The sequence below is a fragment of the Maylandia zebra genome, linkage group LG9, assembly GCF_041146795.1.
Source record: "Maylandia zebra isolate NMK-2024a linkage group LG9, Mzebra_GT3a, whole genome shotgun sequence".
In the NCBI taxonomy this organism is placed as follows: Eukaryota; Metazoa; Chordata; class Actinopteri; order Cichliformes; family Cichlidae; genus Maylandia; species Maylandia zebra.
Genome location: NC_135175.1, coordinates 34432391 through 34446006, shown reverse-complemented (window position 1 = coordinate 34446006; position 13616 = coordinate 34432391). Strand labels below are relative to the sequence as shown.

Here is a 13616-nt window from a genome sequence, read left to right as displayed (position 1 = left end):
TGGTGTTCAGGATGTTTCAGCCTGAAGTGTAAAAACTGACCCTGTGACCCTCTGTGATCATGCAAGGATTTCAGAACCTGAACTTGTTTGATCCATGTGATATGTCCAAAACTTGCATAAGGAACAGGCGTGCCTCCCAGTCGTAAGCTATCCCACAAACTGTGACTACAGTCAAGCCAACACTGTTTTGCAAACTTTGCTGCCTCAGTTGTTATGTTTATATATTTCTGTCCTCTGACTGTGACAAGCAGGAGCTTTGTCAGTATGAAAGTTACATTAAAGACATAAAGAGTGTGCGAGTTAGCTGATGTCACAGCAACTTCCAGTTTTAGCAACGTTACTTCAAAAGGAACTCATGCAGCCCTAAAATGGCCTCGCATGCAAAGAAATTCCTTCTGTGAATTTTCCACTTGAGAGAAACTGAATCATCACAAGCTTCACGAGAGCCGTCCAGCTGCTGCGAAGGCTTCAGCACGACGGAGCGCCGCCTCCTCCAGAGTGAGGCTGAGTCATCGTTCCAGAAGTGAGCAGGCATGAGTGCGTCTGCAGGCACAGTGAGGCATCAAGGGACAGCAGAGAAGCCTCAAAGTTCAAGGAATCTGCAGGAAGTTCAAGGGGTAGCAGAGGGTTGGTGCACAGTTACTTTCTCTGATGAAGCCAACTTCTGTTTTGGAAATCTGGAAAAATCCTTTGTCTGTGGAAAATCCTGAGATTTGTGAGGCACGTTTACAGGTCTAGCCTGCCTCAAACATGGAGCATAAGTGAAAAGTGGCTCAGAGATCATTAGATCAGCATGTTGGATCCATGGTCAGGAAACCAAACCGTGGTGAATGATCAGTTCTTGGAAGCATGTAGACAAGCAGAAGTCCACAAACTGTGAAGAACTTGGAGCACTGATTACTGTCTGGAGGTTCTCTCTCCTGTCAGGTGCAGGTGTGGGCCGGCAGCTGGAGGAGTCTCTGTTTCCCAGGCTTTGCTAATCACACATGCCTTCATTTTCTCAGCAGTGAGCACTGTTTAAAGGTTGGGGTGGGTCTTCCATCTCTGTCAGATTGTTGTCACTACAACAGTGCTAATCGCCCTCATGCTTAGAACAAGTTTTTGTGTCATGCTCTGCTTAACCTTTTGCTCTTATCTGCCTCCAGTAATTTTTCTAATGACCTTCCTCTGTTGCGGACATTCCTCAGTCCAAACCTGTTACTTCAATTTGTTATCATAAATTGTTATCACAGTAGCTACCAGCTATCCTAGGAATCCTCACCTGCAGTGTACCTGCCTGCCCGCTTTCCACAGCTCCTTCTCCCAGTCTCCTCTGGATTCCTCCGTCCCGTCAGGACATCCTCCACAGCCTCTAGATAAACATAATACCAGCTCCACTTCTTCTTGAAACTAAGTTTGATTCTGAAACCTTCCTGTAACCAGAGAGTTACCTGCACAATCTCCTGCTGCTGTTTCCAGTGTCGTTAACTTCTAAAAACCTGTTAAATAAACCGTTTAGAACTGTTGTTAGTTTCTTTCAGGCCACTCATTTGGTCATTATGGCATTTAGGACTTCCAGAAGCTGTAAACACCGACTCTCTGCACAGAGTTCATTTGAACTGCTCTTTACCAAAGAATGTGAGCTTTGTGTCTGCAACAAATATTATCAAAATGTACATAATACAAGTTCTTCTTTTCTACTACTACTCCACGACATTCTTAATTAGCTATAATAAGGAAGAACAGTAATAATTTACACAGCCTGCCATCTGATGGTTTTAATGCGTCAAGTTCAAAGTCAAGATGAAGACTTCCTGTCCACAGGATTCACCTTTGACCTTTTGTCAAGTTCACAAAAGCATCAGATTCAGAACTTCAGTTTGGCTTCATTTGAATATGTGTTTGCAAGTTTAACCAAATACCTTTCAGCCGTTTGACCATCGGCTAACTTCTTCTTCTTGTACAATAAACGAGTCATGTTCACAGACTCCAACTTCCTCAGAATTAGCAGGAAGCTCTGTGGAGCATGACGAACTGTGCGATTCACTCAGAAAAGACGACGTTTTCCTGTTTGCCTTATTTTCTGCACACTTATTCAAACAAACCCACATTTTAATGACGCAGGAATCCATCCCACATCAGATTTATGACAGCAGCTGGAATCTGTGCAGAGTGCAAAACAAACAGCTCCACAGCTGAGGAATAACTGCACCGCCATTCACACAACCCTACACCACTACAGTTAACCCTGCAGCGGCCGGTGGTGAGATCGTGAAATGAACTCAGCACATCCACTGAAGTACAGTTTAAAGTCCTTGCACTCTGGATGCAGCTACTTTCTCCTTCATGCCATTTGTTTGAAAGCTTTAGTTGCTTCTTATCTGCTAATATACGCTCACAAGATCATTATGTGCACCTCTCTGCCACCAGGCTTGGACCTGCTTTCGTTAGCAGCAGCCATGAGGAGATGCTACACTGTGGTTATAAACACATGGACACAGTCAGCAGCAGCTCAGGTGGGCTGTGGTGTGTAAACGACGCGCAGCTAAGGCGCCCAAGAGTTTCAGTGACTCACCCACGGCATGCACTTCTTTAGCCACAGACGTTAGAGTCACTGACAGATCTTTGCATAAAGCACACAGGAGGACAGAAACTGTTCACAAAGATAAAATCGCTCTCACTCTCTTTCTAACCTGTTCCCACATTAACCGTTAATAATTCTGATCATGTTTCTGCATCGTGACCACTTCATGAAAACTGTTGTTAGTTGGATTATGACTTCCTGTAAACGCGTCTTGCACCACTTTGTTTATTCAACACAAACCACGTTCTTCATGTAACGCATCGGTGCGTGGACGGAGGGACCCACGGTAATCCTGATCACATATTTATTCAGCCGGGAGAAAAACTTCCCAGTGACTCTGCGTGTCCTGTAAGCTCCCAGTATGTGTGGTCATGTGACCTGTGAGCGTCGCGTGTCAGTAATCGGATGATTGACCTGACAACAAATACTCTGCTGCGTCACTGACTTTAATCCGCACCTGCCTCGAGCGAAAGCAGAGAGGGAGTAAAACCGGAAATCCACCCAGATTTCAAAATAAAACGAGAAACTAACTTTATGTTTGACATTTGCTTCTTGATGACATTTTTTATGCTGGAGGAGAAAAAAAAGGCAAAAATAAAACAGATGCAGCAGTTTGCAAAAGCCTGTTTAAGCAACCTATAATAAAATACATCAGTATCCCTCTGACATGTTACAAAAGCAGACACACCTGTTTCTTTAAACTACAAATCAAGAATGTTTTCTTAAATACATCTTTTTTTTTTTACAAAGCTCAACTTTGTAAATTGCCTGTATGTCTGTTAACTTTATGTGACTTGGTTGCTTATTCGGCGTCTTCTACTTGGAACCTTTTATTTAATCTTTAAAGCTGCAGATTTTGTAGAATATATCTGATAAATCTGATCAAGAATAGCTCAAAGTCCTGAGTAGATAGTCTGATTTGAAAGCACCAAATTTTACTTTCTGTAATTAGCAACAGCTCTGTGCAATCTTCATTGTTACTAGTTTATTTTCAGTCACTTTCTGTTATTTATGCCGTGAAATAAATAAAATATATCTTGTATATGTAAAAGAGATTTTATTATTTAGACTTCTTTTCTCTCCGAGACATTTTTCCCGTAAGGAGCGTTTTCGCTGCGCTTTTATTTTGAAATAATGAACTAGAATTTTTCCTGCAGTCTGTCAGCCTTGACTCGGGGGTTGCTAAGGCATGCGCGCCATAGCAACCGGCTCACCAGTGAAGGAAAAGTGAAGATTTTAATGTTCATGTTGTTTAAACACACGAGGAAGAAGAAAATGATGATGATGATGATGATGATGATGAAGGGTCCCTTCCAACCTTCGAGACCGGATACAGAAACATCCCAATGAGGTAAAAATGCCAGGAACTAAAGTCAACAAGCCTAAACCAGTCGATACAACGAGGAAAACCCAGGAGAGACCCAAAGCGGCCAAAGAGGCGCAGAGTGAGCTCCGAGTTCCCGCTGTGCGCAAAAGCCGCGCCTCCAGCTGTCCGAGAAACCCGCAGCCTGAGCGGTGCCAAAGACCGACCGGCGGGCCGCAGGGGTCACCCTCCAAACCAGGGAGCGAGAGGAGAACCAGGTCCACCTCCACTGCCCCCAAACCTCCACAGAACGGCTCCAAAGCGAACCGGGACTGCAGGAGGGCCAATCATGCCGCCGTGGAGCCCAAATATCAAAGAGAGGAGCGGACAGTGCGAGCGGAGGCCAAGTACGCAACAAGCCACAGGTGAGATACGTCAGAGGGGCCTCGTGGACACCCAGTGGACCACGTGAATCCATCTGTAACACCACTCACAAACAGCAGTGAAGGGAGAATGGATATGAGAAACGCCTTTATTATTATACTGTAATACCCATCACAGCATCGAAAAATAAAGTTAAACACAACAAACAGATAGAAGTAGCTCAGTAAAATTAAATAGACTACAATAAAGACAAACGAAACACTATTAAAAACATCCTGCTGACTGTAGTAAAAACAGCACAGCAAAAATGTTTTTATGCTCAAAATAATGTTCAGTCCGTCCACAGAGGATGCTGCAGATTTACACATTTACAGATTTATAGGCTGTATAGAAAAGATGGAGTGAAGTTGAAGCCTAAACAAGAAGCTGCTGGTTGTGCGTGTTGAAAGTGACGCAGAAGTCTGTGGCGTCACCAATGCTCACAGAAACTGTGGAAATCAAAAAATGGAACGATAGTATTTGATATTTTAGCGTCTCCTGTTAAAAACATTAAGAAAATTATTTAGCATGCAGGAAGCGACAGGAAGTTGGGAAGCCTGATTTTTTCCTTTTATTATATTTGAAGCTCTTGGACTTTTGAGAAACGAGCATATTTGTAATAGAAACGCGTAAACACTGATATCAGCCAAATATATCCAAGCAAAACACTTATCATTCATTAAAAGTCAGACGATGGTCTGAACCAAACACAAAAGCAGATTATTTGTGAGGTAATTGTGTTTATTTATGCTTTAAGAGACAACAGCAGCACCAACACAGTCCACAGGTCCAGTTCAGTGAATTGCATTAGTGACAAAGATCACCTGCACAGTGTAAATGAAGGAGGAAGTTATCCATCGAGGCCTCTCTCTGCTGTAAAGCTGGACGTGCAGTCAGCGGGGACTGTGAGAGCCCGCCTTCAGTGGAGATTATCTTGCCACACTGAGCGATGCTGTAAATTTAATAAAAATATGTCAGGATCGCTCCGTCTGTAGCGCAGCTGTGCCAAACATGTCGTATTTAACTGCTTCACACCGAGACTCTGAAGGCAGGAAGTATCATTTTTTTCTGTTACCTCGACGACTTCTATGGTGGGCGGGACTAAGATGGGGTAAAAACTGAGACTTGAGGAGGTGGGACTGTGAATTATGAGATATGAGTGCATTCATATTGTTTTGTATTTAATGCCATTTTTTCTGTTGTCTTATAGAGATGTCTGCTGTCTTTGGAAAAACATTTGGATGTTTGCATAACTTTTGTTTAACAGTTCTACTCTTTCTTTTTTTTAAATTCTGAGATAGTAGAAATAATTTAGCATGAATCTGGAAGTTTTCATTTATTGAATCAGGACAATGAATCTCCCCTCAGATTTAAAATAGCTGCTTGCGTACGCTGAATGTTTGAGTTTCTCTCTCCGAGGCTGCGTGCAGGTCAGCGTTTGGAGGGGAAGGCGTTCACGTGTAGTCCTGCAGTAAAGTTTCACGCAGCCATCTGGTGCAGCAGGTTAATCCCTGCATGTTTTACCACCAACTGCACGACAGTGCTGCAGGTGAACTGCTGCATGTCCGAGTCACAGCAGCACACAGTGTGGCCGGCTGTCAGATTTGGGGTTTCGATTTGAAGCACAAAGAAGACTCGAGTTGTTCAAATATGCTATTTTTACACCTGGCAGGAAACGTTCCCAACATCTCCACAGGAGTTTGTTGCTTTTCTCTCTGGATTAAAAAAACATTCACATATTTGTTTTCATCTTTTTCTCCCATCAGCTTAAATATAACAGCTTCTAAATCCAAGGTAACACCTCATTTGTAGGGTCTTCCTCCCACTGCTTTCCAGCTGCGTACCACATCTGTGCATCTTTGATTGTAGCACCTCCTGCAGCCTCCTCTGGCTCCTCATTTCTCTTTCCTTTAGAGGCAATTTAAGAATTAAAAGAATCCATCAAGACAGCGTACAGAGAGAGCAGGACACAGACAGGTCATGCTTGGAGAAATTCATTTCATTCCAGAGGGGCTCAGATTAGAGCTGCAGCTGATGTTTTATGGATTCTTTTTGATTATTTAATCCTTTATTTAAACAGGTCGTCTCATTGGGATCACTTCAGTCTGGTGTTTGGGTTTTTTATTTCCTTGTTTGGTTTTAGTTTCAGCTCTAGTTCTGCTCTTGGTTTCACTTTGGCTTGTGTTTTGTTCGCGCCTCCGTTGTGTTTCCGTGTCTGGCTGTTTGTCTCTTTGTGTTGAATTACTCGTGTTTTTTCCTGTTGTTGTTGCTCTTCCTGTTTTAATTTGGCGGGTAATGTCCTTTGTCTCTACAGGTTAGTTTAACCTCCCACAGCGTCGTTCTGTTACTCATCCCCTCGTGTGTTTGTAGAAACCGTCTCAGTGTCCTCTTGTCCTTCGTTGAGTCGTCCCTTGTGGTTGTGTGTTTCCTCGCCCTCAGGTCCCAGAGTCTGTCAGATCAAAGCTACGTTTTACCTTCACTCCTGAGTTTGGGTCCATATCCTGCACATGATAAAAATGTGTGCACAAATACACAAATGCACCTTAAAATATTCCAGTGAAATGATGAAATATGAGTTTAAATGTAATCAAAGACCAGAGAATGATTCACAAATAAAAATCATTATTTCTTATTTCTCTTCACTAACGAAGACCATCCGGTCTCCTTCAGTGAGGAGGGAGGAAAGAATAGTAGGTGGATGAAGAAGCGGATCATTGCACACCCTTCCCCTGTGATTTCCTGTCCCCTCCACCCTCTCCTCCGTCGCTCTCTGGTGCACCTGGTGGATGATGGTCCTGCCCCTGCTTAAAGGAGGCTGGGCTGTAGCATCTTCTGATTCCTGCCCCCCCTCAGTGGGGCTTTAGTTTGCTTTCCTTTCAGGATGAAGGTCCTGGTGGTTTGTTTTGTTTTCGGGGCTTTAGTTCTCTCACGTTACCACCCTGAGCAGGTGCGTCCGCGTGGCTCCTCCACACTTTAGATTTTTCTGCTTAAATGAAAAAATGTGAATGTCGGGTGTGGCATCCTGTTGAAATGTTTCGGTGGCTGAGAGAACTCGAGCCTTGATGCTCGGCCGGGTTGTGGCTGCGACTACATAAACAACCTGACCACAATCCAGCGCAGCCAGAACTGTGGCGTGAACCCTCCCATCCATCAGAGGAGAAGCAGATTTGTTTCTGTGGTTTTATCACAGTTTATGTTTGATAAGAGATTTCTGAAGCGTGTCTGCAGCCAGTGGTTTATAAAATGTTATTACTCCATCAGCAGATTAGAGATTCACTTTTTCTTCTCATATTCTGTGTTTGTGTTTAAAAAGTCGTGGAAAGTGAAATAAAGAGTTTGTGTTTCCTGTTCCAGTAACAAAGCTTTCACCGTCATCCCCCCAAATCCCAAGAAGAGAAGAGAGATCCAGAAAAGTGAGTCACATTTCATCAGCGTCGTCTCGGAGCTGTTTAAATCATCATTTTCGCTGTTGATACTTGTTTTGTGATGTCTGATTGGCTGAGCAGAGGCGGAGGCAGAGCTCGCCGCCTTAGAGGAGCTGCGTCTGAGCCGAGCAATGGCGTATGTTTCCATCAACCCCAGCAGTGTTGGTGAGGAGGCGGGACCTGCGGATCTAATTGTTATATGTAAAGTTGTTTTTTTCGCTGACTGTTTGTTTGTGCGCTAACAGGCGGCTGCATGAGTCTGGAGGAAGTACGCTCGAAGCAGCAGCAGGAAATGATGCTGGCGAAGAAGAAGCAGAAACCGGTCTGACGGCTCATTTTCTTATTTGTCATGTTGAACACCTGGCCCATCCCACGTGGGATTCAAAGGCTCCGCCGTCTCACAAAACAGGAAACTTCCTGAAATGCAGAGAAGAAAACCAAACTACAACATTCAAGTTAAACTGCTTGGCGATCCGCTTCAATTCTAATAAAAGCTTTGAAGTGGATCTGCAAAGTAGTCAAAGCTCATGTTTAACTGGAAACAATAGAAGTAAAGCACATTAAACTCAGCTTCCCAGTTTACTTACAGAAACCAAGTACTGGGACTAAGCCTGCGATCAGACTGAGGCGTCTGTAAGATGTGATCTCAAAGATCTTTAAAATGATTTTGTTTTTTAATCTGTGGTTCTTTTGACTTCGACACCAGTAACGTGTTTAAAAGTGTGAACAAACGCTCCCTGATTGATGCACTCGCTCATTTTATCAGCTTCGACGTCTGTTTGCCTTCAGAGCTGCTTCAGTTCTTTGTAGCACAGCTTTAACAATGAGAAGGAAACATTCATCTGTCCTTATTGACATGAAAGCATCACACAGATTTGTTATCTGGACGTCCATGATGTGAATCTCCTGCTCAGTCTGGAGTCTAGTCCAGATTACAGGCAAGAAACCAGTTTTTAGAGGTGATCTGAGCTTTGTGACGTGGTGCATCATCCGAGTAGACGAGTAGACTGAGTCATACGGGGATGGACAAGGTTAGCAACAATGCTCTGGTAAGCTTCTTCATATGGGGCGCCGTTTGTAAACTGAAACATGTTGAGCATCCAAAGATGCTCCTCTGCAGACTTGCAGAGTGATTATTTGAGTTACTATCATGGCATTTTCACCCAGAGAGCCCAGATGGTTTGTTGGACCATCATTCTCAGTAAACCTCAGCGATGGTTGTATGGGAAGATGAGCAGTTTCTGAAATACTGAATCATCTTTCTTCCTCGTTCTGATGCTCAGTTTGAACTTAAATCCACTGAAGTTCTCATGTGATTGGCAACAAGCAGTTGAGTGGAAATAAACACTGAGCTGCCACCTAATGAAGCAGTGAGTGTAGTTAATTATCATCTGCGGTTCATAATATTAAAATACTTGGTGGTGCAGCTGATTCTGTGGTGGAGCTCGCTCAGAGATCAGAAACACTTCTGAAAACTGTCGCCAGTGAACGCAGCTCTTTGCTGCTTCCACCAGTGAAAGCTCTGCCTGAGCTCGTTTAAACTCTGAGCATCCAGCAGGTCATTATCTGTTGTTATATCAGTACGATCACAGCAAACAGCAGCGGACTGAAGATTTCACAGAGAAAATACTTTTCTCTGTTACTTTTCTCTCGATGTCGTTTCAGATGAAGAAGCCGGTGTTGGAGGAAACGTCCGTCCTGACGAGCTGAGCGTCTCCTCCTGCCTCGACTCCTCGCTGCAGCTCAAACATATAAATCACATATTTAAGGAGCAAACTTTAAATAAGTCTTTTTAGTGAAATATTTACAGATGAACAAACAGGTGTCAGAGCTCACGTATGTCACCGTTGTTGTCATATAGTGGTTCGATTATGGTTGTTTCAAAGTTCTGTGAGTAGCTTTGTGGTCAAATGAAAATGTATTTTTTATCCAAGTTGAAATAGGAAATAACTTTATTAACAGGTCGATGATTCAAACATCTTCCTCCGAGCTTTCAGCCATCACGTCAGTAACATGGAGCTCAGGGAATCTTATATGTGCAGCTCAAACTGCAACCACCGCGGGCCCGAATGTGATAAATATAAAGAGTTGTGTGCTAACACACAGACAGAAGCTGGCTCACTGCTCACAGGTACTCCAGGCTTTCACCTGTTGGATGTGTTTGGTTAGATTCATTTTTCTTTGTAGGATTTTGATGCATTTTCTTTACCTTTGTTTTTATTTTATTTGAAGTTTTCATTAAATCTGCAGCCACGTGTTCAAACTGCAAACACCGGAAATAAAAGGTTTGCTGCAACAAGCAGACTCAGGTAACACCTCTGACCGACTGAGGTGTGGCCTGTGAACGCATCACGCCACTCTTCACTCTTACGTAATTCAAACACAACAGAGCAGAACTGACATAAACAGGCTGTGGACAGCACAGAGGACAGGTGACGCAATAACAATATGTTCACTTAATATTTACAATAAATGTTCAAGCAGCTTCTCTCTCTGCGTCACAGCTCAGTGTGCAAAGCAGCGCTCGTGCTCTTTGACATTTAGAAAAACTCCTCTTCAAGATGAAGATCGTAAAGTTTTCCCGGTGTTATTCCACGACTCTGAAACTGCCTCCAATGACATGTCCGGAGTTCTGATTTCTACCCACAGGAGAGGTCGTAGGGGTTTGGTGCTTGGTGGCTCAGGCAGCGGTCTGGGGTGGAGCCGCTGGTTGCTGAATCTGGCCAGTGTTGATTTCTATTTAGAATTTTTTAACTCTTTTATAAACAAACAGTTTCAGTTACCTGCAGCCCAGCTGCAGTAGAAACCTCCAACATCTGGCTGCTATAGAAACATAAAAACTCAAATTGTCAGGTGGTAGATGATGCAAGCTTTTAGAAGACACACACAACACCACCTGGAGGTGAGAGGGAGATTGTTTCTTTAGATTTTGTAAAACTTTATATATCTGTGTATGCGCACATGTGAAGAATCAGTGCCACCTGAAGCTTTAATTTACCTCCCGCGTCTCAGGATTTACTGATAAACGTGAAGCAGGAGCATCAGCGGACATGGTCGGGGAGGATTCACCTTCCCTTTGACTCTGATGAGGCTGCTTCCTTGCTAGAATCCAAGCTTGTGTTTCCTCCCATGCCAGCAGAGGTCGTGTTCTGGCTGTTTCAGAGGCTGTGGCGGAGCTCAGGGTGGGTAAACGGTGACTGACCACCACACTGCACACAGAGGAAAGGTGACTGGAGAGCATTCAGCTTCCAGTAGGAAAACACCATCATGAAGAACGATCACAGCACAGCGAGAAGCACAGACACAGTGAACCGGAGGACTGTGGTTATTTTTATAATGTTTCATTAGTATGAGTCAAATGCAAGTCAGAGGAGCTCTTTGAATTCTTTGCATAACCTTCACATACACACATTAAAGAGCAGGAAGCTAAATGTCAGCATTATTCTTCTGTATCACGAACGCATAATTAAAATGTGTCATATGGCAACTAAAACCCACCTTTGCGCATGCGTGACAGCTGTAGGGAAGCAGCTGTAATTGTTTTGTGAGGCCATGATTGTAGTCCTTATAGGGAGGCGACTTTGTGGAGCAGGTGCAGCATTCAGGGGATCCGGGGAAGCTCAGACATTTCAGCGTTAGAATGTTTGTGTTTGTTTTTCCAGTGTTAAAAAATTCAAATTTCTGGTCATTTAATAAGAAAATATAAGAAATGTAATTAAAGTAAAAACTATTATATAAAGACAAGACAAACAATATTAACTTTAAACCAATAAAATCTTTGTAAACTTGATTTTTGGATAAAAACACCAGCGTTTCAAACGGGTTTTTATCAGATTTGAATGATAAGCCTACACATGCATGTTTGAAGTCATTTAAATTAAAGTCATTTAGGGTTCGGATCTTTGTTATATTTGAGCCACATGCTGAACAAGCGCATTTCTAAAAACTGCAAATAAAGTATCGTACATGTAGCACTCGCAGCTCTCCTGTCTTTTCTGTGTTTTCTGCTGTAGAGCACAGATTAATGTTTCATTTGAAAAAAGACTCAATGTTAAGCTTAACCAGGCTGACAGCAGCCTGGTGGATAACTTCATTCTTTGTTTGTTCGTTTGCATGTTACAGAGCCTGCACAAAATCACTGATCACACAACAGGGAAATGCCTTGTACCAGATTTAGCTCCTAGCTAATCTCCATCTGTAAGCTCTTTGGCAGGTATGCACCATATTGACTAAGCTATAAAATACAAAAACACAGCCAAGATACAAGCTGTGGGAACAGTAATATAAATCAAACATGCATGCAAAAAAGGTTTTAAAAACCCAAAATATATTGTAAAATCATATGTATATGTGACCGGTGTGTTCCTGCGTTGCTAGAATTAGAATTCAACTTTATTGTCATTGCACATGTTACAAGTACAAGGCAACGAAATGCAGTTTGCATCCATCCAGAAAGTGCTTTGGCAGTAATATAGATATATTACAAAATATGGATCTATTATAGGTATGTTACAATGTACACGGTATGAAGGTATGTTATGTTGTGTCTGACAATGAAAGGTAAAAAGAAACAAAGACCTCCAAGTCATTAACCTGCTCGCTCCAGCTCCTACAACCAACTACAAACAGCAGGGAAGAGGGTTGGCTCCACCCACCACAACTCCCAAGCTAGCAAGAATTATCTATTCATGCTAGCACTGACTGTGCCTATAACACATATGCGACACACACGTACTACACATTTACAGCATCTAGCAAAGACAGACACAGTGATGACAATAATAGAACTAAAAACACAATCAGAAACATCAGGGTGGCTAAATATACTGTATATGTGTGTTGTACAAAGAAAGGACACAAACCCCTCCCACAGGGGAATTGTAGGAAAGGGGAGAGGCCAAAGGGGTACACTGTATTTATAGGGTTGCACCAAAGAAGAAGAAGAAAAGGCTGAGGAGGGGCTCTAACTGATAATGAACATAAGGCTTAGTTCTACTGAAGTTCAGCACAAACTAAAATCAGTCGTCTCTTTACATTAAACACAGTTATTTACAATAAGTACCGTTAATAGACTGTAAACACAAAGTCTGAGCAGAAGGTTTGGTTCTTAAAACAGGCTTATTGAGTATTTCATTCAATTTAAACAATGCATATTCAGTTATGTCATTTTGTGTCATTTGTTCTGGCTGTTTAATGAATGAATTTAAGTAATACATTAACAAGAGTATTACATAAAATCAATGAAGGGTCTTTCACAAGCGATTTGTAATCTTTGATATTGTTGAAAAAGACCTGACCTGCGATTGACCTCTGTTCTGTGTTTGTATTGTTCTGGGTTTTATAAAGTAAGCTGAAGATTTCTCCATTAGCACCTGAAAGACACCGACCTGGTGAATAGTTTAGGTTTTATTCTTTGTTTGTTCTTCAAATCTGAATCTCATAATTATGTCTTGACTTTATTCTTAGTAAGTAAGTAAATGTTATTTACATAATACATTTAAATTAATGTACTTTATATTAAATAGAGAGAGAAAAACAGAATGTTTCTCAGGCTCCGTCTACACACACCGTAGTGCTGGGCTATGCTGCAAATTTTGGTATTGATATGATACCAAATAAATACAGGGCCAGTATTGCTGATACCAGTACTGATTTATTTAACACAAATGAACACAATTCAGTGCATGAATGTTGCACTTAAAGGACAGAAAGTATGGATCCAATACCAGTACCAGCATGGTTTTGATACTTGCATTAAAAAACACACAACAGCAAACTGTCCATGAGCCACAGTTTCAGAGATCAGCAGGTGGTAAATGTTTGACAAAACAGATGTTCAGCCTGTAACATCTGGGGAATGTTAGAGTTAGAACAAAGTGTGCAACTATTTGTTTGTCAAATT

The 13616-nt window shown here is 42.3% G+C and overlaps 1 protein-coding gene across 1 annotated transcript; it reads left to right on the top strand.

Moving 5' to 3' along the window:
• Positions 1–3719: 3719 nt before the first annotated feature.
• zgc:194621 (uncharacterized) lies at positions 3720–11685 on the top strand. The gene is made up of 5 exons (XM_004572915.3): positions 3720–4291; positions 7644–7702; positions 7796–7879; positions 7960–8036; positions 9380–11685. The coding sequence occupies exons 1-5, from the start codon at positions 3921–3923 to the stop codon at positions 9422–9424; spliced, it is 636 nt and encodes a 211-aa protein (XP_004572972.2). The 5' UTR covers positions 3720–3920; the 3' UTR covers positions 9425–11685.
• The last annotated feature ends 1931 nt before the right edge of the window (positions 11686–13616 follow it).

Excerpts from the sequence above, each read along its gene's own strand:
- zgc:194621 (XM_004572915.3), top strand. The coding sequence starts at position 3,921 with ATGCCAGGAACTAAAGTCAACAAGCCTAAACCAGTCGATACAACGAGG. Across the intron at positions 4,292-7,643 it reads AAGTACGCAACAAGCCACAG|TAACAAAGCTTTCACCGTCA; the intron begins GTGAGATACGTC and ends TTCCTGTTCCAG. Across the intron at positions 7,880-7,959 it reads CATCAACCCCAGCAGTGTTG|GCGGCTGCATGAGTCTGGAG; the intron begins GTGAGGAGGCGG and ends GTGCGCTAACAG.